Here is a 20,439-nt window from a genome sequence, read left to right on the forward strand (position 1 = left end):
CAATACCATTTGAGGTCTGACTAATTCTCTAAAATGAAATGAACCTATATCTTACTAAGTAATCAATTTCATAAAGTGCTCATAAGGAATCACTATTTATTTTTATTTTATTTTAGTTGCCCTATGGTTCTCTCCTATTGAAAACGTCTTGTCCTGATGGACATGTTTACATAGGCGTTCTGTTTTCACACCATTTGCCAGCAGCAAACATGTAAACATTCTTGTTGGTTTTACACACATTACAGTAGACAAACACACACACACACACACAGATGGCTACACCAAAGGTACAGTGAGTTAACTGCACATAGATACTTTCACTTAGTGTAATAAAATAAGCGTTGTGTCTTCTTTCCAGGGAACACTCCATTAACTCTGGTCAGGTCCCCTGCTGCTCTATTAGAAACACATTCGCATTACAGCATCCCGACCAGCTGCTAGAATCATTACCTTGGCTGGCATCAGCACCAAAGTGAGAGTCTAATTAGCACAACATGTAATCAGCCTTCACGGTCTGCCCGCGCTGGAATTCACCTCACAGACGCGCTCCTTTCTGTGCTACTGTGAAGCGCACGCTAAGCCCCTGAACGTGAGACTTCGGTGACCGCTTCTTAGCCACTGTTGACATGACGGGGTCTCTGGCATATTCACGTGCTAAGTGTGCTGTGGATGGCTGGCTGGCATTTACAGCACGTCTGTGGATCTAGGCCCCGGCCCGCTGGGCAGTGTAAGGGCAGCGAAGGTGCCTGCCGGGTCCAGGGGCGGGGACACGACGCCGATAAGGGACTAGGCCTGGAAGGCTGATGCAGGGAGGTCGTAAAGGACCCTGCTGGGTCGGTTTACAGTGTTGACAAAACCACACACATACCAAGATGATATCAACAAAGCTAAGCATGAAAGGTTGACTTTATCAGCGGAGCTTCACAAGGTCTTTCTTTTCCAGAGTCCCTCTAGTTCAGTGGTATTGCTTTTGAAAATGCACATGATGTATTCCGACTGGCGAAAGATGTGCTCGGTTCTTCTCTTTGTGCAGGGAGCAGCCAGCACCCAGAAAGGCAGCTGTGGAGTGAGGGCCCAGCTGAGTGCTTTCCATGGTAACCTGCATATCTACCACAGTGTCAGGCTGCTCTCAATCTCGACACAAACCATCTCACGCAGAGAAACGGTTCACATAAGATCCTGGACCTCCTCACGTCGCACAGTACTTGTTGGTAGAGACAACTGCTGCAACTGCATTAAGACACGGTTCTGTTCCTTAAGGTGCGAGTTGTGCTGCACATTATGGATGAAAAGTAGTGTGTGCACCAAAAAATGGTAAAGGTCCAAGCATTTTAAAATTTAAATGCAGCAATAATTGTTGCAATATGACAGAAAATAAATCTTCAGATATTAACTTTGGTAACATGCCAATTAATATGTTTCAAAAAGATTTATGAAGATCTCCATGATTATAAAACACAAACACATATTACACAGATTGCGTAGGAACTTTAACAGAATGTGTCATGGCTACTCTAACCTTCAGATCCACAGCTGCAGCAGACCAACAGGGTGGTTAGATACAGTGCGTGGTCAGCACAGAGCAGATCGGCAGGTTTCCATGAATATTGGTGGTCAATAATCCCTGCCACACAACTCCCGAGTCAGTTTGGCCTCCAGTTCCCGACAGCATCGAGGTTGTGCCATAAGCATATGATCATAGTGAATGATTATGGTTAAGATGATATGAACATTTGTCCTAAGCAACACTGCTTTCCACTGAGATACAACATTAAAAACAGCTGGTGGCAGACATTGAAAGGCCAAAAGATGGTAAAAATAATGTTTATTATATTAAATAGTTCAGAACAATTTGTTAAGGTGCAGAATTCAGATGCTATGTGAAAAAAGCTGCTTTTGGCAAAGAGAGATCAAGCTCATTGACTGAGTTAAAGGGCTCCCAGGACAGACTCGCCATTCACTCCATGTGCATGCAGTCTAAAGACTAACCTATACAAGCACTCCGAAAACAGCAGCACTACTAAATACTAGTACGAGTTGAGCAACTGTTGATGTAAAACCTAATGCCAACTTTAAACCATTTTGGGAAACTGCAAGTTTCTGTTTGCCCCAATTGGAGATCATTATCTTCTGAAAAACTCTGCAATTGTCAATAAATATTATTACTTTAGATAAAGTATGTTATATTTACACTGGATGAATTCAATTTTAAGGGCACTTAGACCTTGTAAACAGTCATTGGAATTATGCGAATTAAGCAGATCGTCCAAGTCAACTGGTGCAATCCAAATAAGAAGCCCTGCTGCTCTGTTGAAATACAGCACCAGAGTAGAGATCAGAATGGCTAATAAAGCTGCATGCTGAAAATCATAACACCCCCTTTAGGACCATTCAAGTGATCCTCTGACAGTGTATCAAATGAGGGTAACAATGTTATGGAATCAAAAGCTTAATGATATCCAACCACACCCAGATATGAGGAAATAATGCTCACCATGTCCTGAAATGTTGTGAGGTAACATTGCATGGGCTTGGTCATGTTAAAGGTCAAATAAAATAAGCTTGCAAAGACTTCAGTGCAGTTTAGTTGGTACAAAGAAATCAGATTATCTGCTCTCGCTTTTCTGATTCGTGGATTTAGACACGCTATTGGCTTGCGATCGCTTGTTGAGATGGTTGCATGAGACGACGAATGCAGTTCAAATCAGATTTGAGAAGATTTGGCAGGAGCTCATTATCTGCTGTTTAGACTTCAGTGAAAAGAAGGTACATCAGCTATGTTGCTGGGGAAAAACTGATTTGATTGGCTGACTACACTGAGCCTTAAAGCAGAACCAGTCTGGGGTTATGCACTTACCTTGGAGAGAAAAATAAGGCACTTTGCTCTGGATTTTCTAGTCATTTTTCAGATGTACCAATGACACAGCAGTCAGATTCTGCCAGTGGACATGCACCATTCCGTTCAATCTCCACCCATCAACTCACTATACGCACATCATATCAACACACTATGCACCTCATAATAAAATATGCAAGCTTAATGTTTCGCATCAAGTAGAGCAGCATTTGTTATCTACAAGCTATGCTTGCTTAACACTAAATATGTGCCCCTCACAGTCTACTGGACTGTGGAACGGTGAGTGCTCGTTTCAGAACGTATGAGTGAGAGTCACGGCAATAGTGCCATCTTTGGGAGTGGAGTGGATCTGCAGGGGCTGTGTAAAGGAGACAGCCTTCATCATGCAGGCTCCGCCCCCTGAGAGGCAGCAGTAGAGCCAGGCGCTGAGGGTCAGGACAGGGTCCAGGGATAGAGGCGGAGTTGGGACCGAGCAGGTGATGGACAGGGGACGGGAGACATCAGTGATGTGTCCTGTCACAGACTGTCCTTCCAGGAACCACTCGTTGCCTGCGGAGCACAGGAACACAGAGAACTCAGTCATGTGTCACCAGCAATTACTGTTGAATCCCTGACTGACGACGTTTTAAAGACACGGGCTACATCTGAGTGCGGTATGAGGGCATGTGCCTGTGTGTAATGGAATATTTCTTCCACAGCTGGTGAAGTCTCTTAGAATGCAGAAAGGCAAGCTCTCGGGGGGGGATCTTTTCATGTAGAACGGTGGTACCTTTATTTAACAAGGCTGCCAATGTACTCTGAACTCCAGGATGCCACTGCACTGGGCCTGTAATGTATGTGTGCGCGCACATACACACACACACACACTTTTGGCCTTGTACCAAGGGCACACTACTAAGACAAGCGCCAAACTGAATTAGGACATCTTCCATTCAAACACACATGGGAAGTGGGGGGAGTATGCTAGGTTAAAAACACACACACACACACACACACACACACCTATAGATTTTTATTTTTTTTTAACATGATTTTATCTAGGACATGTCTTTTTAAAAGGGTACATTTGAATATAAGCAAGCTATGCGAAGGATTTACTTTTATTTTTCCAATTACCTCGGCTTTGTTGAGATCTTAGAATGCTCTACTTTACATTTTAAATGTGTTTTAAATGTCCAATAACACTATAAAGAATGAATCCATCAAGACTTTCAATCATTCACTTGCATCAAACAAGGCCATCAAAGACGGCTCGTCTATCTGCAATATCACGCAACATTCCAACTCTATCATGAGTGATTAGATGAATGGAATGGGCACTGTGCTGCTGTAGTTAAACAAATATGAGCAATGGGTGAAACTCCTAAGAACTGCACAGAAAATCGCATTCATCTTGAATGGGGAGAGAGAGAGAGAAGGATTTTGTGCAATAGCGAACAATGGAGAGAGAGAAGGAATGGGGAGGGCAGGGGGATACAAGTGGGCTTGTGTGTTCGGAGGCACAGAGGAATTATTAATTTTGCCTTGGCTAGGCTCCCAGCATGGCCGGCTGCTCACTGCAGCCTGGTGACGACGTGTGAACAGAGCACTCCTGCACACACCTCGCAGCCACACTTTAAAGCCCACGGCTGACATGTCCAGGGACCACTTGCAAAGGTAGAAGACCGCCATGTAATGTCCTCGAATCGAAACACACACACCATGAGTTTATGTTCCTCAGTCCTGTGGTCGGATGGAGGGTCAGCGCCGAGTGTGGGTGCCGGCGGCCGGCGTACCTGCGGCGGACAGGCTCCAGAAGCTGGGGGCCGCCTCCGTCAGCTTGGTCCCGGCGGGCAGGGCTAGGCTGAGGAGCACGTTGATGGTCTGGCCCGCCGACACTACCAGCTCTGCCATGCGGACCTGCGGCGCCGACCTGGGCAGCCTGGGCGCCCTTCCCAGAACCTCGGCGGAGGCGTGGCTGGCGCGGACGCTATCCACTTCCTCCACCGAAACGGGGAGCTGTTGGAAGGATGGGAGAAAAGCCAGGATGGAGGAGACGGAGATGATGGGCCAGGGTACAAAGGGACCACCGGGACTCACAGAGTCCGCTCGACGAGCCCACGGCTGCCACTCACCAAGGACACAGTCTGGGTCTCCAGGTCTAGCACTTTGATACGGTGGTTGTTGGTGTCCGCCACGTAGAGAAGCTTGCCTCCCTCAGCCACGCACAGGCCCCCGGGCTCGTTAAAGCCGCACTGCTGGAAGCCTGCGCCAAAGCCATCACCTGGCTGCCCGGTGCCCGCCAGCACCCTGCACTGCTTAGTCTTCGGCTCCACCACTTTGATCTGGAACAGGAGGGCAGGTGTGTTAACAGCCACGAGGAGGCAGGCGAACGCACGACCACGGGGAGCGACCGCAGCCACTGCTTGTGAAGAAGACGGTGCTGAAACGACACAAAGGCACGCGGAGTAAAACCTTCTCGTCTTTCCATGGCGAACCTTGTGGTTGTAGGAGTCCGCCACATAGAGCAGGCCGCTGGCTGCGTCCCAGGCCACTCCTAACGGGTGCTGGAGCTTGGCTTCTACACCCTTGCCATCCACATCCCCGAATGCAAAAAGGTTCTGTTGAAACAGAGAGAAGCATGAGTCGGCCGGGGGGGGGGGGAACCTGTAGCAAACCAGCGTGGCTGTCGGACGTGCCCTGCAGAAATAAACCTCCCCTGGCACTTGACTGGAGCTGCAGCCAAGTTCACCAAACACACCAATCAGCTCATCTAACAAGGCAGGAAAGGGTTTAATCACACAGAGTTTAATGAGTGTGCAAGGATCCTCCCCCCTCGCCTGGCAGTAGGGGACACAGGTCAACACATGGAAACCACGCAGATCTGGAAAAGGTACACAATGTTCACTCCAGAGCCTCATTTATTAAACAACTCCTCGCGTTTGTGGAGCAGTCTGCCGAACTTGTACTCCGGCTGAGCAAACTTGTAAAATATTTCAGCACAGCACGGTACAATGCTTTCAAATCTGACATGCAGTGACTGCTGTAATTCATGAACCCTTAAAAACTAAAATCTCTCCACGCACTGTGTGCGCGCGCGTGTGTTAAGTTGATCAGGATTACAGTGGGCCGGTGCATGTGCCACGTGAGCGGGGAAGTTAATGTGCTGGAGAGCAGAGAGCACAAGCTGACGCCGATTAAAACACGCAACAGAGCGGCTGGCCAGAGCAGCTTGCAGACTCCCTGTGCCCTGGGACACAGCGTTCCCGTCTCCACGACGCTCTGTAAGATCAGAGCACAGGGTACGAATGCTGACTTTTCCTCTGCCTCATAAAAAAAAACAAAAAAAACAAACAACAACAAAAGTTCCAGAAGCTCTCCGTATGGGTTTAATTTTGAGTTTGGCAAGACGGAAGCCATTTAGAACCTGCCGTCCAGTCTCACCAGTGGGTCCCTCTCTCCGCCGACCACGTGCTTGACGGCGCCGTCGCTCAGGGACAGACTGCGAACGGTGCTGCTCTCGCTGTCAGCGATGAAGAGGCAGTTCCAGGGCTGGTCGGGGGCGAGCGCCAGGCCTGAAGGCTGGGCCAAGCCTGCCTTACGTGGGTATGCGTTGTTCCTGTTCTCTTCGCTCCCACTGCCGGCGACACGCACGCACACGCCTCGCGTGTGACCGCTGCAGGTGAGAAGGGTGAGGTGGCTGTGTGAGCTCTACCAAACGCGCAGTCCAGAATCAAACGGGCATTGTGACTTTAAATGACAAGCTGGTTATGGGAAAGAGTCAGAAGAGCTTTCTTTTTACAATTATAGTCTCTGGCAGACAATTTTATCCAGAGCTTATTCAAACGTACTCATCATTAATACAGTACGTGTATTTCCTGGGATTTGAACCCATGATCTTGGTGTGGTTAGCACCTTGTTTTGTTTTCCTGCTCTAGCAAGTGAGACATATTTATTCAATTGTACACTATGTGCACAATTACTAGGCAAGTTGTATTTTTGAGGATTCATTGTATTATTGAACAACTACAGTGCTCTCAGTCAATCCAAAATGTTAATAAACCTCAAACCTGAATATTTAAGAAAACCAAAACCTTTCTTAGGAGAATATCCATGTCTGCATAATTATTGGGCAAACATTAGTGTTCTGAATTATTATGCAACTAAAAAATGGAAATTTTCCCATCTCACTTGTTTATTTATAAATTGAGTTTTGTTTATTGTTCTCACTTTAACAGATGAAAATAAACATTTCTGACATTTAAAAAAATAAATAAAATCAGTGACCAAAATAGCCTCCCTTCTTTTCATAAGTCTTCCATTCATTTAACTTTCTTAATCTGTTAAGGATCAACTTTTTGTGCAGCAGCAAACACAGCCTGCCCACTGTTCAGAGCTGTACGGTTTCCTTAACTGTAAATCTCCTGTTTAAGGGTCCACAAGTTCTCAGTAGGGTTTAGGTCAGGTGAGGAAGGGGGCCATGTCATTATTCTTTCATCTTTAAGGCCTTTAGAGTACTTCGATGCATATGATGGAGCATCGTCCTGCATGAAAATCACGGTCTTCTTGAACGATGCAGACTTTTTCCTGTACCTCTGCTTGAAGAAAGTGTCTTCTAAAAACTAGCAGTAGGTTTGGGAGTTGATTTTGAGTCCATCTTCAACCCCAAAAGGTCCAACTAGCTCATCTTTAATAATACCAGTCCATAGCAGTACCCCACCTCCACCTTGCTGGCATCTCAGTCGAAGTGGAGCTCTGTGCCTGTTACTGATTCAGCCACAGGCCCATCCATCTGGTCCGTCGAGAGTCACTCGTCACTCTAGTCCATAAAACCTTTGAAAAATCTGTCTTCAAATATTTCTTGGCCCAGCCTTGACGTTTCACCTTATGTGTCTTGTTCAGTGGTGGTCGGTTTTCAGCCTCTATTACCTTGGCCATGTCTCTGAGTACTGAACGCCTTGTACTTCTGGGCACTCCAGGTAGGTTGCAGTTCTGGAATATGACAGCACTGGAGGATAATGGGGACCTGGTCGCTTCACGTTTGATTCTTCTCAAATCTTCGGCAGTTAATTTGCATCTTTTTTCTATCAACACATTTCTTGCAACCCTGTTGACTATTTGCAACAAAATGGTTCATTGTTCTGTGAGCATGCCTCAATATCGTACCAATTTTAATAGTGCTGCATCCCTCTGAAAGACTTTTTACAATTTGACTTTTCCTCAGGCAAAATGGGCCAAAAAAGAGATTTAACTGATTCTGAAAAGCACCCCGATATAGGGTGTTGATCTCTTTAGGCCACACCCTCCATCATTACACAAATACACATCACATCACATGATATGTTTAAATCCAATAAGTACTCAAATTTACACAGCCTGGAGCTGGGAAATATGCATAAAAATTATTATATGGTCAAAATACTCTTTTGCCTAATAATTGTGCAGACAGTGTACATTAGAGTTTTGCAATAAAATAAACTAAACACCACACCTCCAAGTTACTGCAAAGGATGGTTTGGGAGAAATATTTCTAATGCAAAATGTGTAAAGTTTCAACCGAAAGAGTGCAAGTTGCACAAGAAAACATCCCATCCTACACTACAGCACGCTGTTCCTCTTAAAGACGGCAGGTGATGCCATGCCCCCAGTGGGCATCAGAGAGCGCTCGAGGTGAAAGCGCACCTTCCCCTGGGCAGCTTCCCATCCTCCAGGAACAGAGCCCAGATCTGATGTGTCCCTGCCATGGCGATCCACAATACGTTATCCTCCACACCACCTGTGCCAACACACACATACACACACAGTCAACATTCTGAACTATATTCACCAAAATCTCTTTCCAAACCAAATGTTTAGAATAGTTTCTTTCTGCGGACGAGAAAGCACACCCCCCCCCCCCCCCCCAAAAAAAAACCCCAAGATTTTTACCGTTAAGATTTGTTCATCTTTATTTGCATTCAACATCTTATTTGGGACAGGCAACCAGTATCCCTCATCTTAGACTTGAGAGCTGTATGAAGAATGTCTTGGTGGGAGAGTCACATTGCTCAGCTGAAGTACACTCTTTAGCAGTCTTAGGTACACTAACGTTGTATGCTTCAACTGTATTGCATAACTGCTGAAAAAGCCTAAAAGTCTAGCTTCACTGGTCAGATATTAACCTTCAGGCCTTCGCGGAAATGAACATTGATTATATGGACAGTGGCACATTTGAGTGGGCTCAGTTATTTATCTTGTGTCCATTAATAGACAATGACTGAGTGCAGAGAGAGAAAGAGTGTGTGTGTGTGTGTGTGTGTGTGTTTTCACACGCATGCTGCAGTGTCTAACATGAGCAGCAGTCAGCCCAGACATCCATGTGGACATTCCCATCCAATAACATTTCAACAAAACCTTATTTAAGCCTTGACTAGAGAGAGTGTATACTCAAAACTATTTCACTGCACTGTGTGAGGGTTTGAGTACATCTTTGTGTATGTGTGCGTTTTATGAGAGGAATGGAGAATTAAGGGCTGTTGCACTTATGTCTAACAATAGCTGGCTAATGGGACTCAGCTTATCTGAGACAATTTCACTTGGGCTGGTGCCCAACGACGTGTATTCACAGGAAACAATGATGGAGAGACAAACAGAGAGGCAGGGAACAAAGCTGGCTTTCAGACGCCGGAAAACCAAAAGAAGGACAGAAGAGACAGATTCACATACCCAGAGAAACGTGTAAAAAATAGTCTGATAAAGAAGTCATAGCAAAACTATTCAACTTCAAAGTCTCAAAGTATATGCAATTTTTTTTTTCTAAACTCATGTACCATCCAAGAAGCATGTGGCTTGAGAATCAAGCTGCTTGCTTATGAGGAATGAGCACATTCGATATGGGGCTTAATTAAATCAAACCTTGAGTAGAAAGTCAGAGAGTGAAAGGCAACACTGAAGTACAGTCAGGGGGCTGCATGCCGCACCGAACCCAGCGCCCAGGACAGAGGCCTGGAGCAGCACTGTTCATCCAGTGAACCACACTGAACCTACCGCCCAGGACAGAGGCCTGGAGCAGCACTGTTCATCCAGTGAACCACACTGAACCTACCGCCCAGGACAGAGGCCTGGAGCAGCACTGTTCATCCAGTGAACCACACTGAACCCAGCGCCCAGGACAGAGGCCTGGAGCAGCACTGTTCATCCAGTGAACCACACTGAACCTACCGCCCAGGACAGAGGCCTGGAGCAGCACTGTTCATCCAGTGAACCACACTGAACCTACCGCCCAGGACAGAGGCCTGGAGCAGCACTGTTCATCCAGTGAACCACACTGAACCCAGCGCCCAGGACAGAGGCCTGGAGCAGCACTGTTCATCCAGTGAACCACACTGAACCTACCGCCCAGGACAGAGGCCTGGAGCAGCACTGTTCATCCAGTGAACCACACTGAACCCAGCGCCCAGGACAGAGGCCTGGAGCAGCACTGTTCATCCAGTGAACCACACTGAACCTACCGCCCAGGACAGAGGCCTGGAGCAGCACTGTTCATCCAGTGAACCACACTGAACCTACCGCCCAGGACAGAGGCCTGGAGCAGCACTGTTCATCCAGTGAACCACACTGAACCCAGCGCCCAGGACAGAGGCCTGGAGCAGCACTGTTCATCCAGTGAACCACACTGAACCCAGCGCCCAGGACAGAGGCCTGGAGCAGCACTGTTCATCCAGTGAACCACACTGAACCTACCGCCCAGGACAGAGGCCTGGAGCAGCACTGTTCATCCAGTGAACCACACTGAACCTACCGTCCAGGACAGAGGCCTGGAGCAGCACTGTTGTGCAGCTGGTGGGTCACACTGTTCAGTACAGTTGGCAGGTCACATTGAAACTAAGGAACTGCTAAATGAGGAGGAGGATGGAGTGCCTGGCTAGCCTGAGAGCAATGCTAACGAGAGACTAAAAAACGTTCTACAAACACATTCCCACTCACACACACACACACACACACACACACACACACACACACCATCCAACTGCCAAAGCGCAACCTGATTTTTCTGTTTTTAGTGGCCACATACACTGTGTCCTTATTACTTGTTTATGGAAATGGTACAGCTGAATCACCTGAAGCCCACAGATGTCTGATTGCGTAAAATAAGAGCTGGAGCAGCTGACCTGATTTCATTTCATTTCAAAACAGATGAACCTATAATAGATATAACAAACATCGACTCGTCTGCTTTTGAATTCAGTCAGATCAGCTGCTCCATGTTTATGTGATGCCATTTGATCCAGTGCATAAATACACTTTGCTTGTAACCTGCATTTGTCCATCAGGACCTCATATGCTACTACACAACAAAGATCTGGATATTCAGCATTTTGCTTTGTATTTCACTTCATGATTTGCTGTCCCACAGATATGCTAAATGCCTGAAGGCCATGGGGACCAATTGCCATATACAAGTCAAACAGATCAGCCAATTTGGGTGCAATGACTGCCCTACATCCTAAAGTTAGACAAGAATGGTCTGAAGCCCCAGCTTCTCCATTCTCACTTTTTGGTCCCATCACCTTCTGTATCCAGGCAGGACCATGGGGCTATGTTCATCATGGCGGTCTCTCCCAGGCTGTCGCCAACATGGAGAGTCCATTCCGTGAAAACGCCCTACTCTGACTGCTCTCTCTCGGAACTGGGTAAATGGGAGCCCAGAAAAGCATGTACAGAGCTCCGGAGCGCTCCCCCAGGATCTGTGATGAGATTCCGAGATAGATGGGTCTGATAGGGAGATGAGGCTGAAGTGAATAAAAAAAAGAATAAAAAGATCTTAAAACTGCTTCTGGCAGAGCAATAAACCGAAGCTTTATATGAAACATTAAATTTTATGAGCAAGACTGAGAGAAAATATAGATAAAAATGACCCTAATTCTCAGGAAGAGAATGTTGCACAAAGGAGGAGAATATTAGCGGGTCACGGTACCAATGAACAATATCCACTGGAGTCAGCCCTCTTGAGGAATAGTTACATGATCCATCTGTACCGCTGCACTGCCTCTAGATGCCTCATGATCCCTGTACGTAGTCTGGAGCATGAAGTGAACATACATGATTTTGGTTCTGCAGCTTGAAGGATTACCCTGAGGCAGGATTCCTGAGGCAGTGAGCCAACGTTGGCAATATTTCTGGGATGCATGTAGCACAATGCCACCTTGATATGTAGCTAGATCTAGTACTACAGCAGCCTGCTCTCCATAGTAATTCTGCTCCAGGGCTGATTAGGTGGAGCTTTAGCTCAACTCAGCCAGAAAAACCTGCTTATTATCCAGTCAAATGCAACAGAAAGGTACTTTTCTATAACATATCGCCAGACGTTTTTAAGCACATTTAATAGCACACCAGTGCACATGTCATTTTTAAAAGAAGTTAAAATCATTTTACTGTGTTCAGCTACATTTAAGTAGAATGAATGTTGAGTATGTTGTGTGTTTATGTGGTGTGTGTCAAAGATAAGTTCCAGCGTAATGATGGACAAAGTTATGAATCTGAAAATGAGAGCTGGATTTAGCTTAAAGGATTGTTGTGTGCGTTGTGAGTAGTAGGATGTGAAGCGTGGCTCTCCAACATCACACCCTCCTCCTCACAGCACAAGGGTCTCTCGCTTTTTTCATTTTTTAAAACTCAGTTGGCAAAAAGACTGAAGTGAACAGGGTTATGCTCTGTTTCTTTTGCCCACAAAAACATTAGACGTGAATACCATACAAATATAGATTAAAAAAAAAACAAAAAAACAAAAAAACCACAACAGATAAATAACTGATCCCAGCAGATCCCAGGAACAACATTGGAGAAGAGCGCAGTCCTGGGAACAGCTAAGATACTACACTGCACCCTCAAGCTCCCAGGCCTCTGGTAGAGGACCTGAGCTTGAAGGATAAAGACTGTGGGGATTTCTATATATAACAAAGCTCTGGGATGCTTGTGCTTCTGGGAAAAGATGACTAACGGAACAAGAGAATTGCAAAGCCAAGATTAGGTTGTGTTAAAAAAGGAAATAAACATTTCAACAAAAATTAAATAAAGGGAGCATCTTTTGGGAGGGTTCTCAATTCCATGTTTCTCTTATAATTTCAGGGAGCACCATTTATGAGTAAATTGAATTCCCCAACAAATGCTAACGGAAGCAGCTTAGTTGAGTGGTTCCTCTAAAAACATCTCATCAAACTGTCTTCTCTTTATCTGACATCACCACAGTTAACAGGTTCTCTCATCAGATACCATATTTAAAGTATGAAAAGATAAACGTAAAATCCACCTATAGAAAAAGTGTAAAAAGGTGACTAGTGAGATCTTTTCATTGTGAATCATTTTGTGATGCACACCCTCATATGTTTATTTGTTAGTTTCATTGGGAAACAGAATAAAGGAGATGTATAAACCTATAAGAGTCTTTAAAACACTTCACCTGCAGTGCCAAGGGCTACGTCCCAGGGGGAGCTGATTGGCTGCTGAGGACCCATTGACCCACCCTCCTTGTCTGTGCCTTGCACCCCAACGCCAGCAACAGTTGTGACTCTTCTCTCTGAAAGGTCAATCTGGTGGGAGTGAGGGGGTTTTACTAGCGACATTACTGAGAACAACACGAAAGACCTTCTCTTAAAGAAAGCCCAGTCACAGAGTTAGGGCAGATCCCCACGCTGCAGGCATTAATCCAGCCCAACTCGTTTTCCATTTACCTTCCTGATGAGGTGGTTCTCGGTGTCCGCCACGTACACGGCGTTTCCCTTTATAAACACTCCTTGAGGAGAGCTGAAGAGTGCCTCAGACAGGTCCCCATCCTGCCTCCCACTTCCAGGCCCTAGCACACAAAAACAGAAGGTACAAAGAGCACACACGCTTCTATGTAGCTGCTTGTTGATCCTAAATCAGAGGTTATGTAACCGACTGCGCCGGATCAATGAGGTCAGACAGTGCTGGCGCTCCTCACCCCCAACACAGTGTAGCATTTGCCCACTGCTGGTCACCACCAAGACCCTGTGGTGTCCTGTATCCGCAATGGCCAGCTTCTTGCTGTGGGGATCCACTGCCACCTTTCCTGGGAAGGAGAGGATGGAGGGGGGTAAGGAGTCCCTCAACAGCTTCATCCCCACAGCGTGGTCTTGGAGTAGGCCCTGCTGCCCGTAGTGCTCCAGAGCGGCGGTCGCGAACAGGAAAAGGCGCTCTCGGTGGCCTTCGCCCACCACGGAGAAGAGCAGGTTTCCTCGGGGGCCCAGCAGCACCAAAGTAGGCCAGCAGGCGACTTCCAGCTCCTGCCAAAGCCGGGCATTGCCGTCATTCACCACTGGGTGTGTGATGCCGTACCGGAGAACTGCGCTGCGAATGTTCTGCAGGACCTTCTCATTGGGAAACTTGGCTGAATGAACACCTACAACAACCAGGCCATCTAAGAGAAGAGAACCACAGGAGTAGGCAAAAAGACTAAAACGGTAGCAAAGTATTCCTTTAACCAAAAAAAAAAAAAATTAATTCTACACACCAGGGCTAATGGTCAGTGAAGTGAAACAGAAATGAAAATTCCCTATAAAAGCCTGTAGCTCTAAAAGGTTATATCATATATATTAAAGTGCCCTGAGGTATATTCAAAAAGATGTTGTACTAGGAAAGTTGATAAAATTATGAATGTTTAATTTACCAGAAGTTGACCCCAATTCAAGAGAGTAAGAAAAGTACTGTGGCATTACTTTAAAGTTTTCCAAACAAAGTGCTTCTTGTTCTGTTTAGGAGAAAAGAAGTTCAAGGCTCTCCGCTCATAACGCAATACATGGATGAATGACTGACGGGTTGGTGTCTATCTTATTCAGGCATTGAATGAATACATCCTGTTTGTGCGAGTTGTCATATCGCCTCCTTGCGTGATGCTTTCTGAAATGGCTTTTTTGTTCTCACACATTTCCAGCTTCATTCTTATTCAAGACCTGTCCATATTTCACAAAATGTATGAAACATCGCATACAAATTTTTTTTTTTTTTCATGCCAGAAAAGTTAGAACATGACAATGTTTTAACTCCAGTATCGCTACCCTAATGGTGAGATTCATCAAAACAATTTAATTTGGAAAGATAACATTGAAGCAGTTACGTGTAGTTCTGTTTTACCTAAGCTGAATCTATAATTATAAAATAAACTAATAAAACTAAGTCTAATTAATCATCATTTTTTAACTAAACTTATGAGTGTCTCTGCAATCACTTCAGGTCTTCGGATTTCATTTAAATCACAATTTCTGATATAAAACCTTTACTTTTAATCAAAACATACCACCCTATATGATTTTGTTCACATTTCTTGTTAAATTGCTTCTCATGAGGCAAGAGGATCTTTTCGTCTTTAATAAATATAATTTAAAACCTCTCTGAACCTTCAGAGCCAACATGTTTAAAACGGTGAATCTCCCATTTAACCACATGGGCCAATTGCTGAGGCACAGTGAATGAACCAAATTAATGAATAAAACCGATGGGCTGCTATGAATCGGAGGAGAGAAGCCCATCAGTGGGGAACAAAGCGTTCAATAGTGCCTACACATGCCTCGGGCAGACCATTCCAGCCAAGGTGATGCTGCCATCAGCACACCCAGTCCGTTTGGCTCAGCCACTCTGCTCTCCTGCCCACTCCACCTGCCGTCTGACCGATTCCACTGAAATGTCAGAAGGATGTCTCTGCCCTGCCTCGCCACTACAGGTGATGCGCACCCCCCCCGCCGGTTCTGTATCCGGGCCACCGGTGAACGAGCCACGTCTTCCACGTTCCCCCTTCTGCCATCCGCTGGAATTTTAAAACTTGTAGGATCGGCAGCGGAAAGCCACGACGTGAGCTCAGAGAGAAACAGAGACGGCTTACGTCCGCCTCGTTTCAAAAACAGCTCGCAGAGTTGAACACGCCACGCAGGCAGATTTGTGATTTCGCTTGCCTGTGCGCCAGCCTCCCAAGCTACCATAGCCCCAAGAGGAATTACAAAGCAAGCACTGGAACAAGTACCACTACTGCTACTACCAAGAAGACGCATTTAACTCATTTCTCCAAGACTGCAGGGGCAGTTTCCTGCTGTGGACAAAACAACTGAGTGCAAGACTAAAATAAAACAAAAAGTATAACTACTGTTATTTATAACATCAAAACAATGTAATCTAAGCAAATGACCTAATGAGGAGACTGCATAACATCTACATGGGAAACTCCTAATAAAGGCAAACGTACCATTATGAACTGTGGTGTGAAGACAGAACAGGTTTGGGAATGTTCTGAGGTCCGGTAACAGTATGTACCAAAAGCCATGCCAGAGAGACCTTTGTAACGTTGGAGAGAGAGCAGTGAGGGGGCTGCGGGCCAACTGGCTTGGCCCGTTTCCTCAGATGATCCTAGTAAGGGGCTAACAATAGACCAATGACATCTAGGATCAAGAGCACTTTGCCCAGAGGTGTTATAATAAGCCACCGGCCACGGGCCAGGGTGTCTGAACGAGGCTAGCCAATAAGCAGGCCCCCCTACAGTGTGTAAAGCCTCACCACATTGTGTCTGAGGTTTAGAGAGAAGGAACTGGAGAAGAAAACAAAGCTGTAAGGGTTGAAGCACTGTGCTCTCCCTTATGGGACCGTCAGCAGGATCCCCAAAGTCGCGCTCATGCCGTTTTAGAACAGCCGTTTACAATCCAGCCGGGGGGCCGCGATGCTTTGCAGATTTCCCTACATTAGCATGCCTGATTCCAAACCCTTCCTGAGCCGAGTCGCGTTTGCCATGCTGGAAAACAATCAGAAATGGCCACTACATGTGACTCTGCACATAAACTTTGAACCTCTTGCCTTCTGTTACCTTCTCTAGTGAGCATTACAGTATTTATCAGTATAAAGCAAGTGACCATGTTAAGAACATAGGGTAATGGTCCATAGCGTTGAGTACAGTAGAGCCTGCACCGACTTGCTTCCTAATTTACACAGGGATCTGGTCCTTTATCCGCACTGAAAAACAGGCAATTCTACAGGCTGTTAAAAAGCAAAGCAAACCTGGCTATCATCACCGATGTTCCGTCTGACACCGAGACTCCGAAGCATGTGTCAAACATAAGCACTGTGCCGAGGCCTGCATTGTTCTGAAGACAATCACGTGACTTATGACGTTTCACGCATGACATCTGACGCACTTGCATACTTCAACTGGGTGGTAAGTCACTTTACTGGTTTGGTTTAACAAATGGAGTTTCTAATTTTAGCAGGATTTAGTTTTAACAGCATCGAAAAGAATTATTCATTGCTCCAGCAGTAGGTGATGTATTGATGTCACTGCTAGTGGGGACACAGTTACAAAAGCACATATTCTGCACTGTATCCCAGGAGCACCCTCTGCCTTGTACATGACCAAAAAAAAAAAAAAAGTTCACAACATCTAACAAATGGCATCAGCAGGTGTCTTTGGAAATCAAACTTGATGCTCTTCTGAAATGAGTGCCAGATTAAAGAAATAGTTTTGTTTCTTAAAGCACTAAAGAATATGTCTGCTCTCAGTTTTGATTAATTAAAATGAATTAAAGAAAAACTTTCCCACAAATGCTAGGCTACAAAATGTTGCACCTTGTATTCAGATTTCACATACATAGTCATCAGCATTATAGACAAGTTCAGAAAATAGCTATCGCCATTCAACATCTCCCCCTTTCTTATTTTACACTAAAGGCATCTGGAGGCTGATCTTGGCTTCAGTAAGATATTCATGTCATGCTGCATTACTGTTTGTAAAAGTGAGAACGAGAGAGATCATTAGAGCTGAGTGGGCCATCTGTTAGGAAAAAAATGTGACCAATACATGAATAGTGTGCATGTTCAGTAGTATGAAAATCTTTGTAAACATGGGCCAGGAAATAATCTGAATGTTTCAGCATTTTAGCCTCTTACTGTTAGAAACTTAGCATTGACACTGCCTGGATTCTACAATAATTCCCAGAATGCATACGGAATATGCCTGCATTATAGTTTGTACCTGGACAAGACACCTTTTTAAGCATTACACATCTTAACCAATCAGGGTGGGTTTCCCAAAACACTCCTAACGCTAAGTAACTTCATAGCCTCGTACTTAAGAACATTCTTAAATTTACGAACGTTTCCTGAAACCCTTCGTAACTAACATACTACTTAAATTCATTTGTAATTCACCAAGTAGTTCTCAACTTGAATTTCACGTGCAGTTCTACCTCAAAAAGAGGCCACCAATTTTCCAGTGGTTCGCGCGAGTTCTAAACACCGCAACAGCATATTTGCATGTATAAAAACACAAAATCATGAAATATTTTTTTTGGAAAACATATTTTATATTGCACTACATCCAATGTCAAAAAATATCAAAACTACAAGCTTGAATTATGTAGTTATTATGTTCCTAGTATTCATTTATAGTTCAGTGGGTAGGGTCCTCCCACTATGAGTCTTTTGGTGCAATTCTGAGCATAAATACATAGTGTTTAATTTTATTCCAGGGTTTAAATAATTCCATTCACATGAAAAAACAATAGACCTTGCCTGAAGTACAGGAGATTATTTGTTGATGTACACATTTATATGAAATAATTTAGAATAAGTGCATTTTCCAGTGTAGCAGTAGCACATTAGTAAATGTATTCTTTGCAAAGAAATGCCTACAGTTAAGATACTAAGCTTGCTATGACATAACCAATCAATCAAATGGCATGATTAACACGAATAAGTAGCAGAGTGAGGCCAGACTACCGTAATGGCACTGGTGGATTTCTGCAGATTCTTGGGATGCCCATGGACTAAGCAAACCTGCTGTATGCAAAGTGTGCACGCTGTCACTAAAGCATTTCTGTGCCATGCGCTAACATATAGAACATTTTCATGCACTAGGGATGCATTGCATAAAATCTAAATTGTTTCCAATTGCATGAAAACCTGTCACGGAATTGTTAGTGTAGTGGACTGCACACTGTCAACAAAGAACCTCTTAAAACTCATTTGTAATTTTGGAGACCAAGAAGGCGTTTGCAAAATTGTTGTTCTTAATGTTTGTAATGACGTAGCTTTATCAGGAAACACACCCCAGACCCCTAAAGTGTACGGTCTATAGGCGTCAAGAATAGCATCAAACCTAAAGATTTTTCTTAAGCACAGAAATGTTATGTCCCTTTTTTGGTAAACAGTGTGCTTTGTAAAAAGTCAGTCTAGTATTTTCAACTGACATGGCTATCTGTAGAAATATTCTTTGCAATCCAACAATGTTAGAAAATACAGAAAACTCAAAATAATGAGATTAGGAAAGGGAGTGAGCATGTATGATAAAACAAACACGCTGTGTTCAGCTTAACTGACCACCGTCCTGACTGGAGTTTGGAGAGTGTGGCACTCCAGTTTAAATGTGTTGCTTTTTATATGGATTTTGACTGTGAGAGAAATTATGGCCTTAATTTGCAGGTTTTCTCTGCCCAATACTATATAAACTCAAGAGTAGGCATCCCACTTTGGGGAATTAATCTCAATCAAAATCAGAAGATGCTCTGTGGGTACAGTAATCACAAACAGGCAATTTAATCTGCATAATGTCTATATTTGAGCCATGCTGGAGATTAAGAGACAAGGTGTGTGCACGTACCCTTAAAAGTGTAACGCTGCTCCAGTTGGTGCAGATCAGGTAGGATATGCATGCAGTTGATGCAGCAATAGGTAAAGAAGTCCAGCACCACCACTTTGCCCAACAACTCCTTCCGCAAAGACAGCGGGCCGACGGTGTTGAGCCATTCCAAACCTGCAGAACAACAGAACGACACTGCTACACCAACACGGGATCCCTTTTTTAAAATGTATGACTAATAAGGTTAATGATGGGAGAGTCAAACAAAGCAAAAACTAAAAGTCGCAGTGGAACACCCTGCCGAGACGTAACTCGCTCCAGCGGAGTTCGTCTTATGGTTAACTGAAAAAGCTTTTGCTACTTTCTCACAAACTGTCAGAAGTTAACAAACGTTACATCCTGTTTGAGACTGAGCAGTAGTCATTATCTAGCTAGAGGGCCTATATCAAGGATCAGCATCACTTGTTACATGTCCGTAACGATTAGATCTGAACAACATAATCTGACAATTTCAACGCCAACTCTGACCATGGCCAGTCACATCCTAAACTGCTGAGGGGCGCAAGTGAATGTGTTTCACGCGTCAGCACTGCTCCCGTTCACTCATATACACTCTAACCATTTTCAAAGTCTGGGATCTTCAGATCCTCCTTCTCGTCCAACTTTCGCAAGTACTGGCGCACGATATTCTCCTTGTCCTCCTGCGTGGCAGCGTCCTCCAGGGCGTAGTCCAGCTGCTCCTGAAACGAAGAGAGAGTCGGGAGACTGCTGCAGGACGCCATGTCTTCACCACGGTGCTATAAGGGAAATATAACGCTTAACTGGCATCAGCACATTCTGCGTCTGCATACAGCGGACGGGGCTCTCTATCGCATGCCTCAAGCTAATTTGACAAATAGCAATACATCGGTGTCCCCCATCCACAATGATACCCAGAACATTGTTTATTTCTAAATTTAGCAATGCGTGGAATAAACGTTGTGTTGAAAATGCA

At 44.9% G+C, this 20,439-nt stretch overlaps 1 protein-coding gene across 1 annotated transcript; it reads right to left on the reverse strand.

Annotated features, from left to right (window-relative positions):
- Positions 1 to 1,794: 1,794 nt before the first annotated feature.
- On the reverse strand, positions 1,795 to 20,373 carry nhlrc2 (NHL repeat containing 2). Its single transcript, XM_027024850.3, has 11 exons — positions 20,065 to 20,373; positions 19,467 to 19,619; positions 13,797 to 14,252; positions 13,546 to 13,667; positions 13,275 to 13,404; positions 8,519 to 8,612; positions 6,281 to 6,512; positions 5,335 to 5,457; positions 4,972 to 5,181; positions 4,633 to 4,855; positions 1,795 to 3,406 (listed from the first exon to the last, which is right to left on the reverse strand). The coding sequence occupies exons 1-11, from the start codon at positions 20,225 to 20,227 to the stop codon at positions 3,150 to 3,152; spliced, it is 2,163 nt and encodes a 720-aa protein (XP_026880651.3). The 5' UTR covers positions 20,228 to 20,373; the 3' UTR covers positions 1,795 to 3,149.
- Between the last annotated feature and the right edge of the window lie 66 nt (positions 20,374 to 20,439).

This window comes from Electrophorus electricus, chromosome 15, assembly GCF_041902795.1.
Source record: "Electrophorus electricus isolate QZ-2024a chromosome 15, ASM4190279v1, whole genome shotgun sequence".
NCBI lineage: Eukaryota > Metazoa > Chordata > Actinopteri > Gymnotiformes > Gymnotidae > Electrophorus > Electrophorus electricus.

What these genes read in the sequence shown, in the direction of transcription:
- nhlrc2 (XM_027024850.3), bottom strand. Translation starts at nt 20,227, where the DNA reads ATGGCGTCCTGCAGCAGTCTCCCGACTCTCTCTTCGTTTCAGGAGCAG. An exon ending in AATGCTACACTGTGTTGGGG is followed by an intron (nt 13,668 to 13,796) that starts GTGAGGAGCGCC and finishes TTTGTGTGCTAG; the next exon opens with GGCCTGGAAGTGGGAGGCAG. An exon ending in AGACCCAGACTGTGTCCTTG is followed by an intron (nt 4,856 to 4,971) that starts GTGAGTGGCAGC and finishes TCCTTCCAACAG; the next exon opens with CTCCCCGTTTCGGTGGAGGA.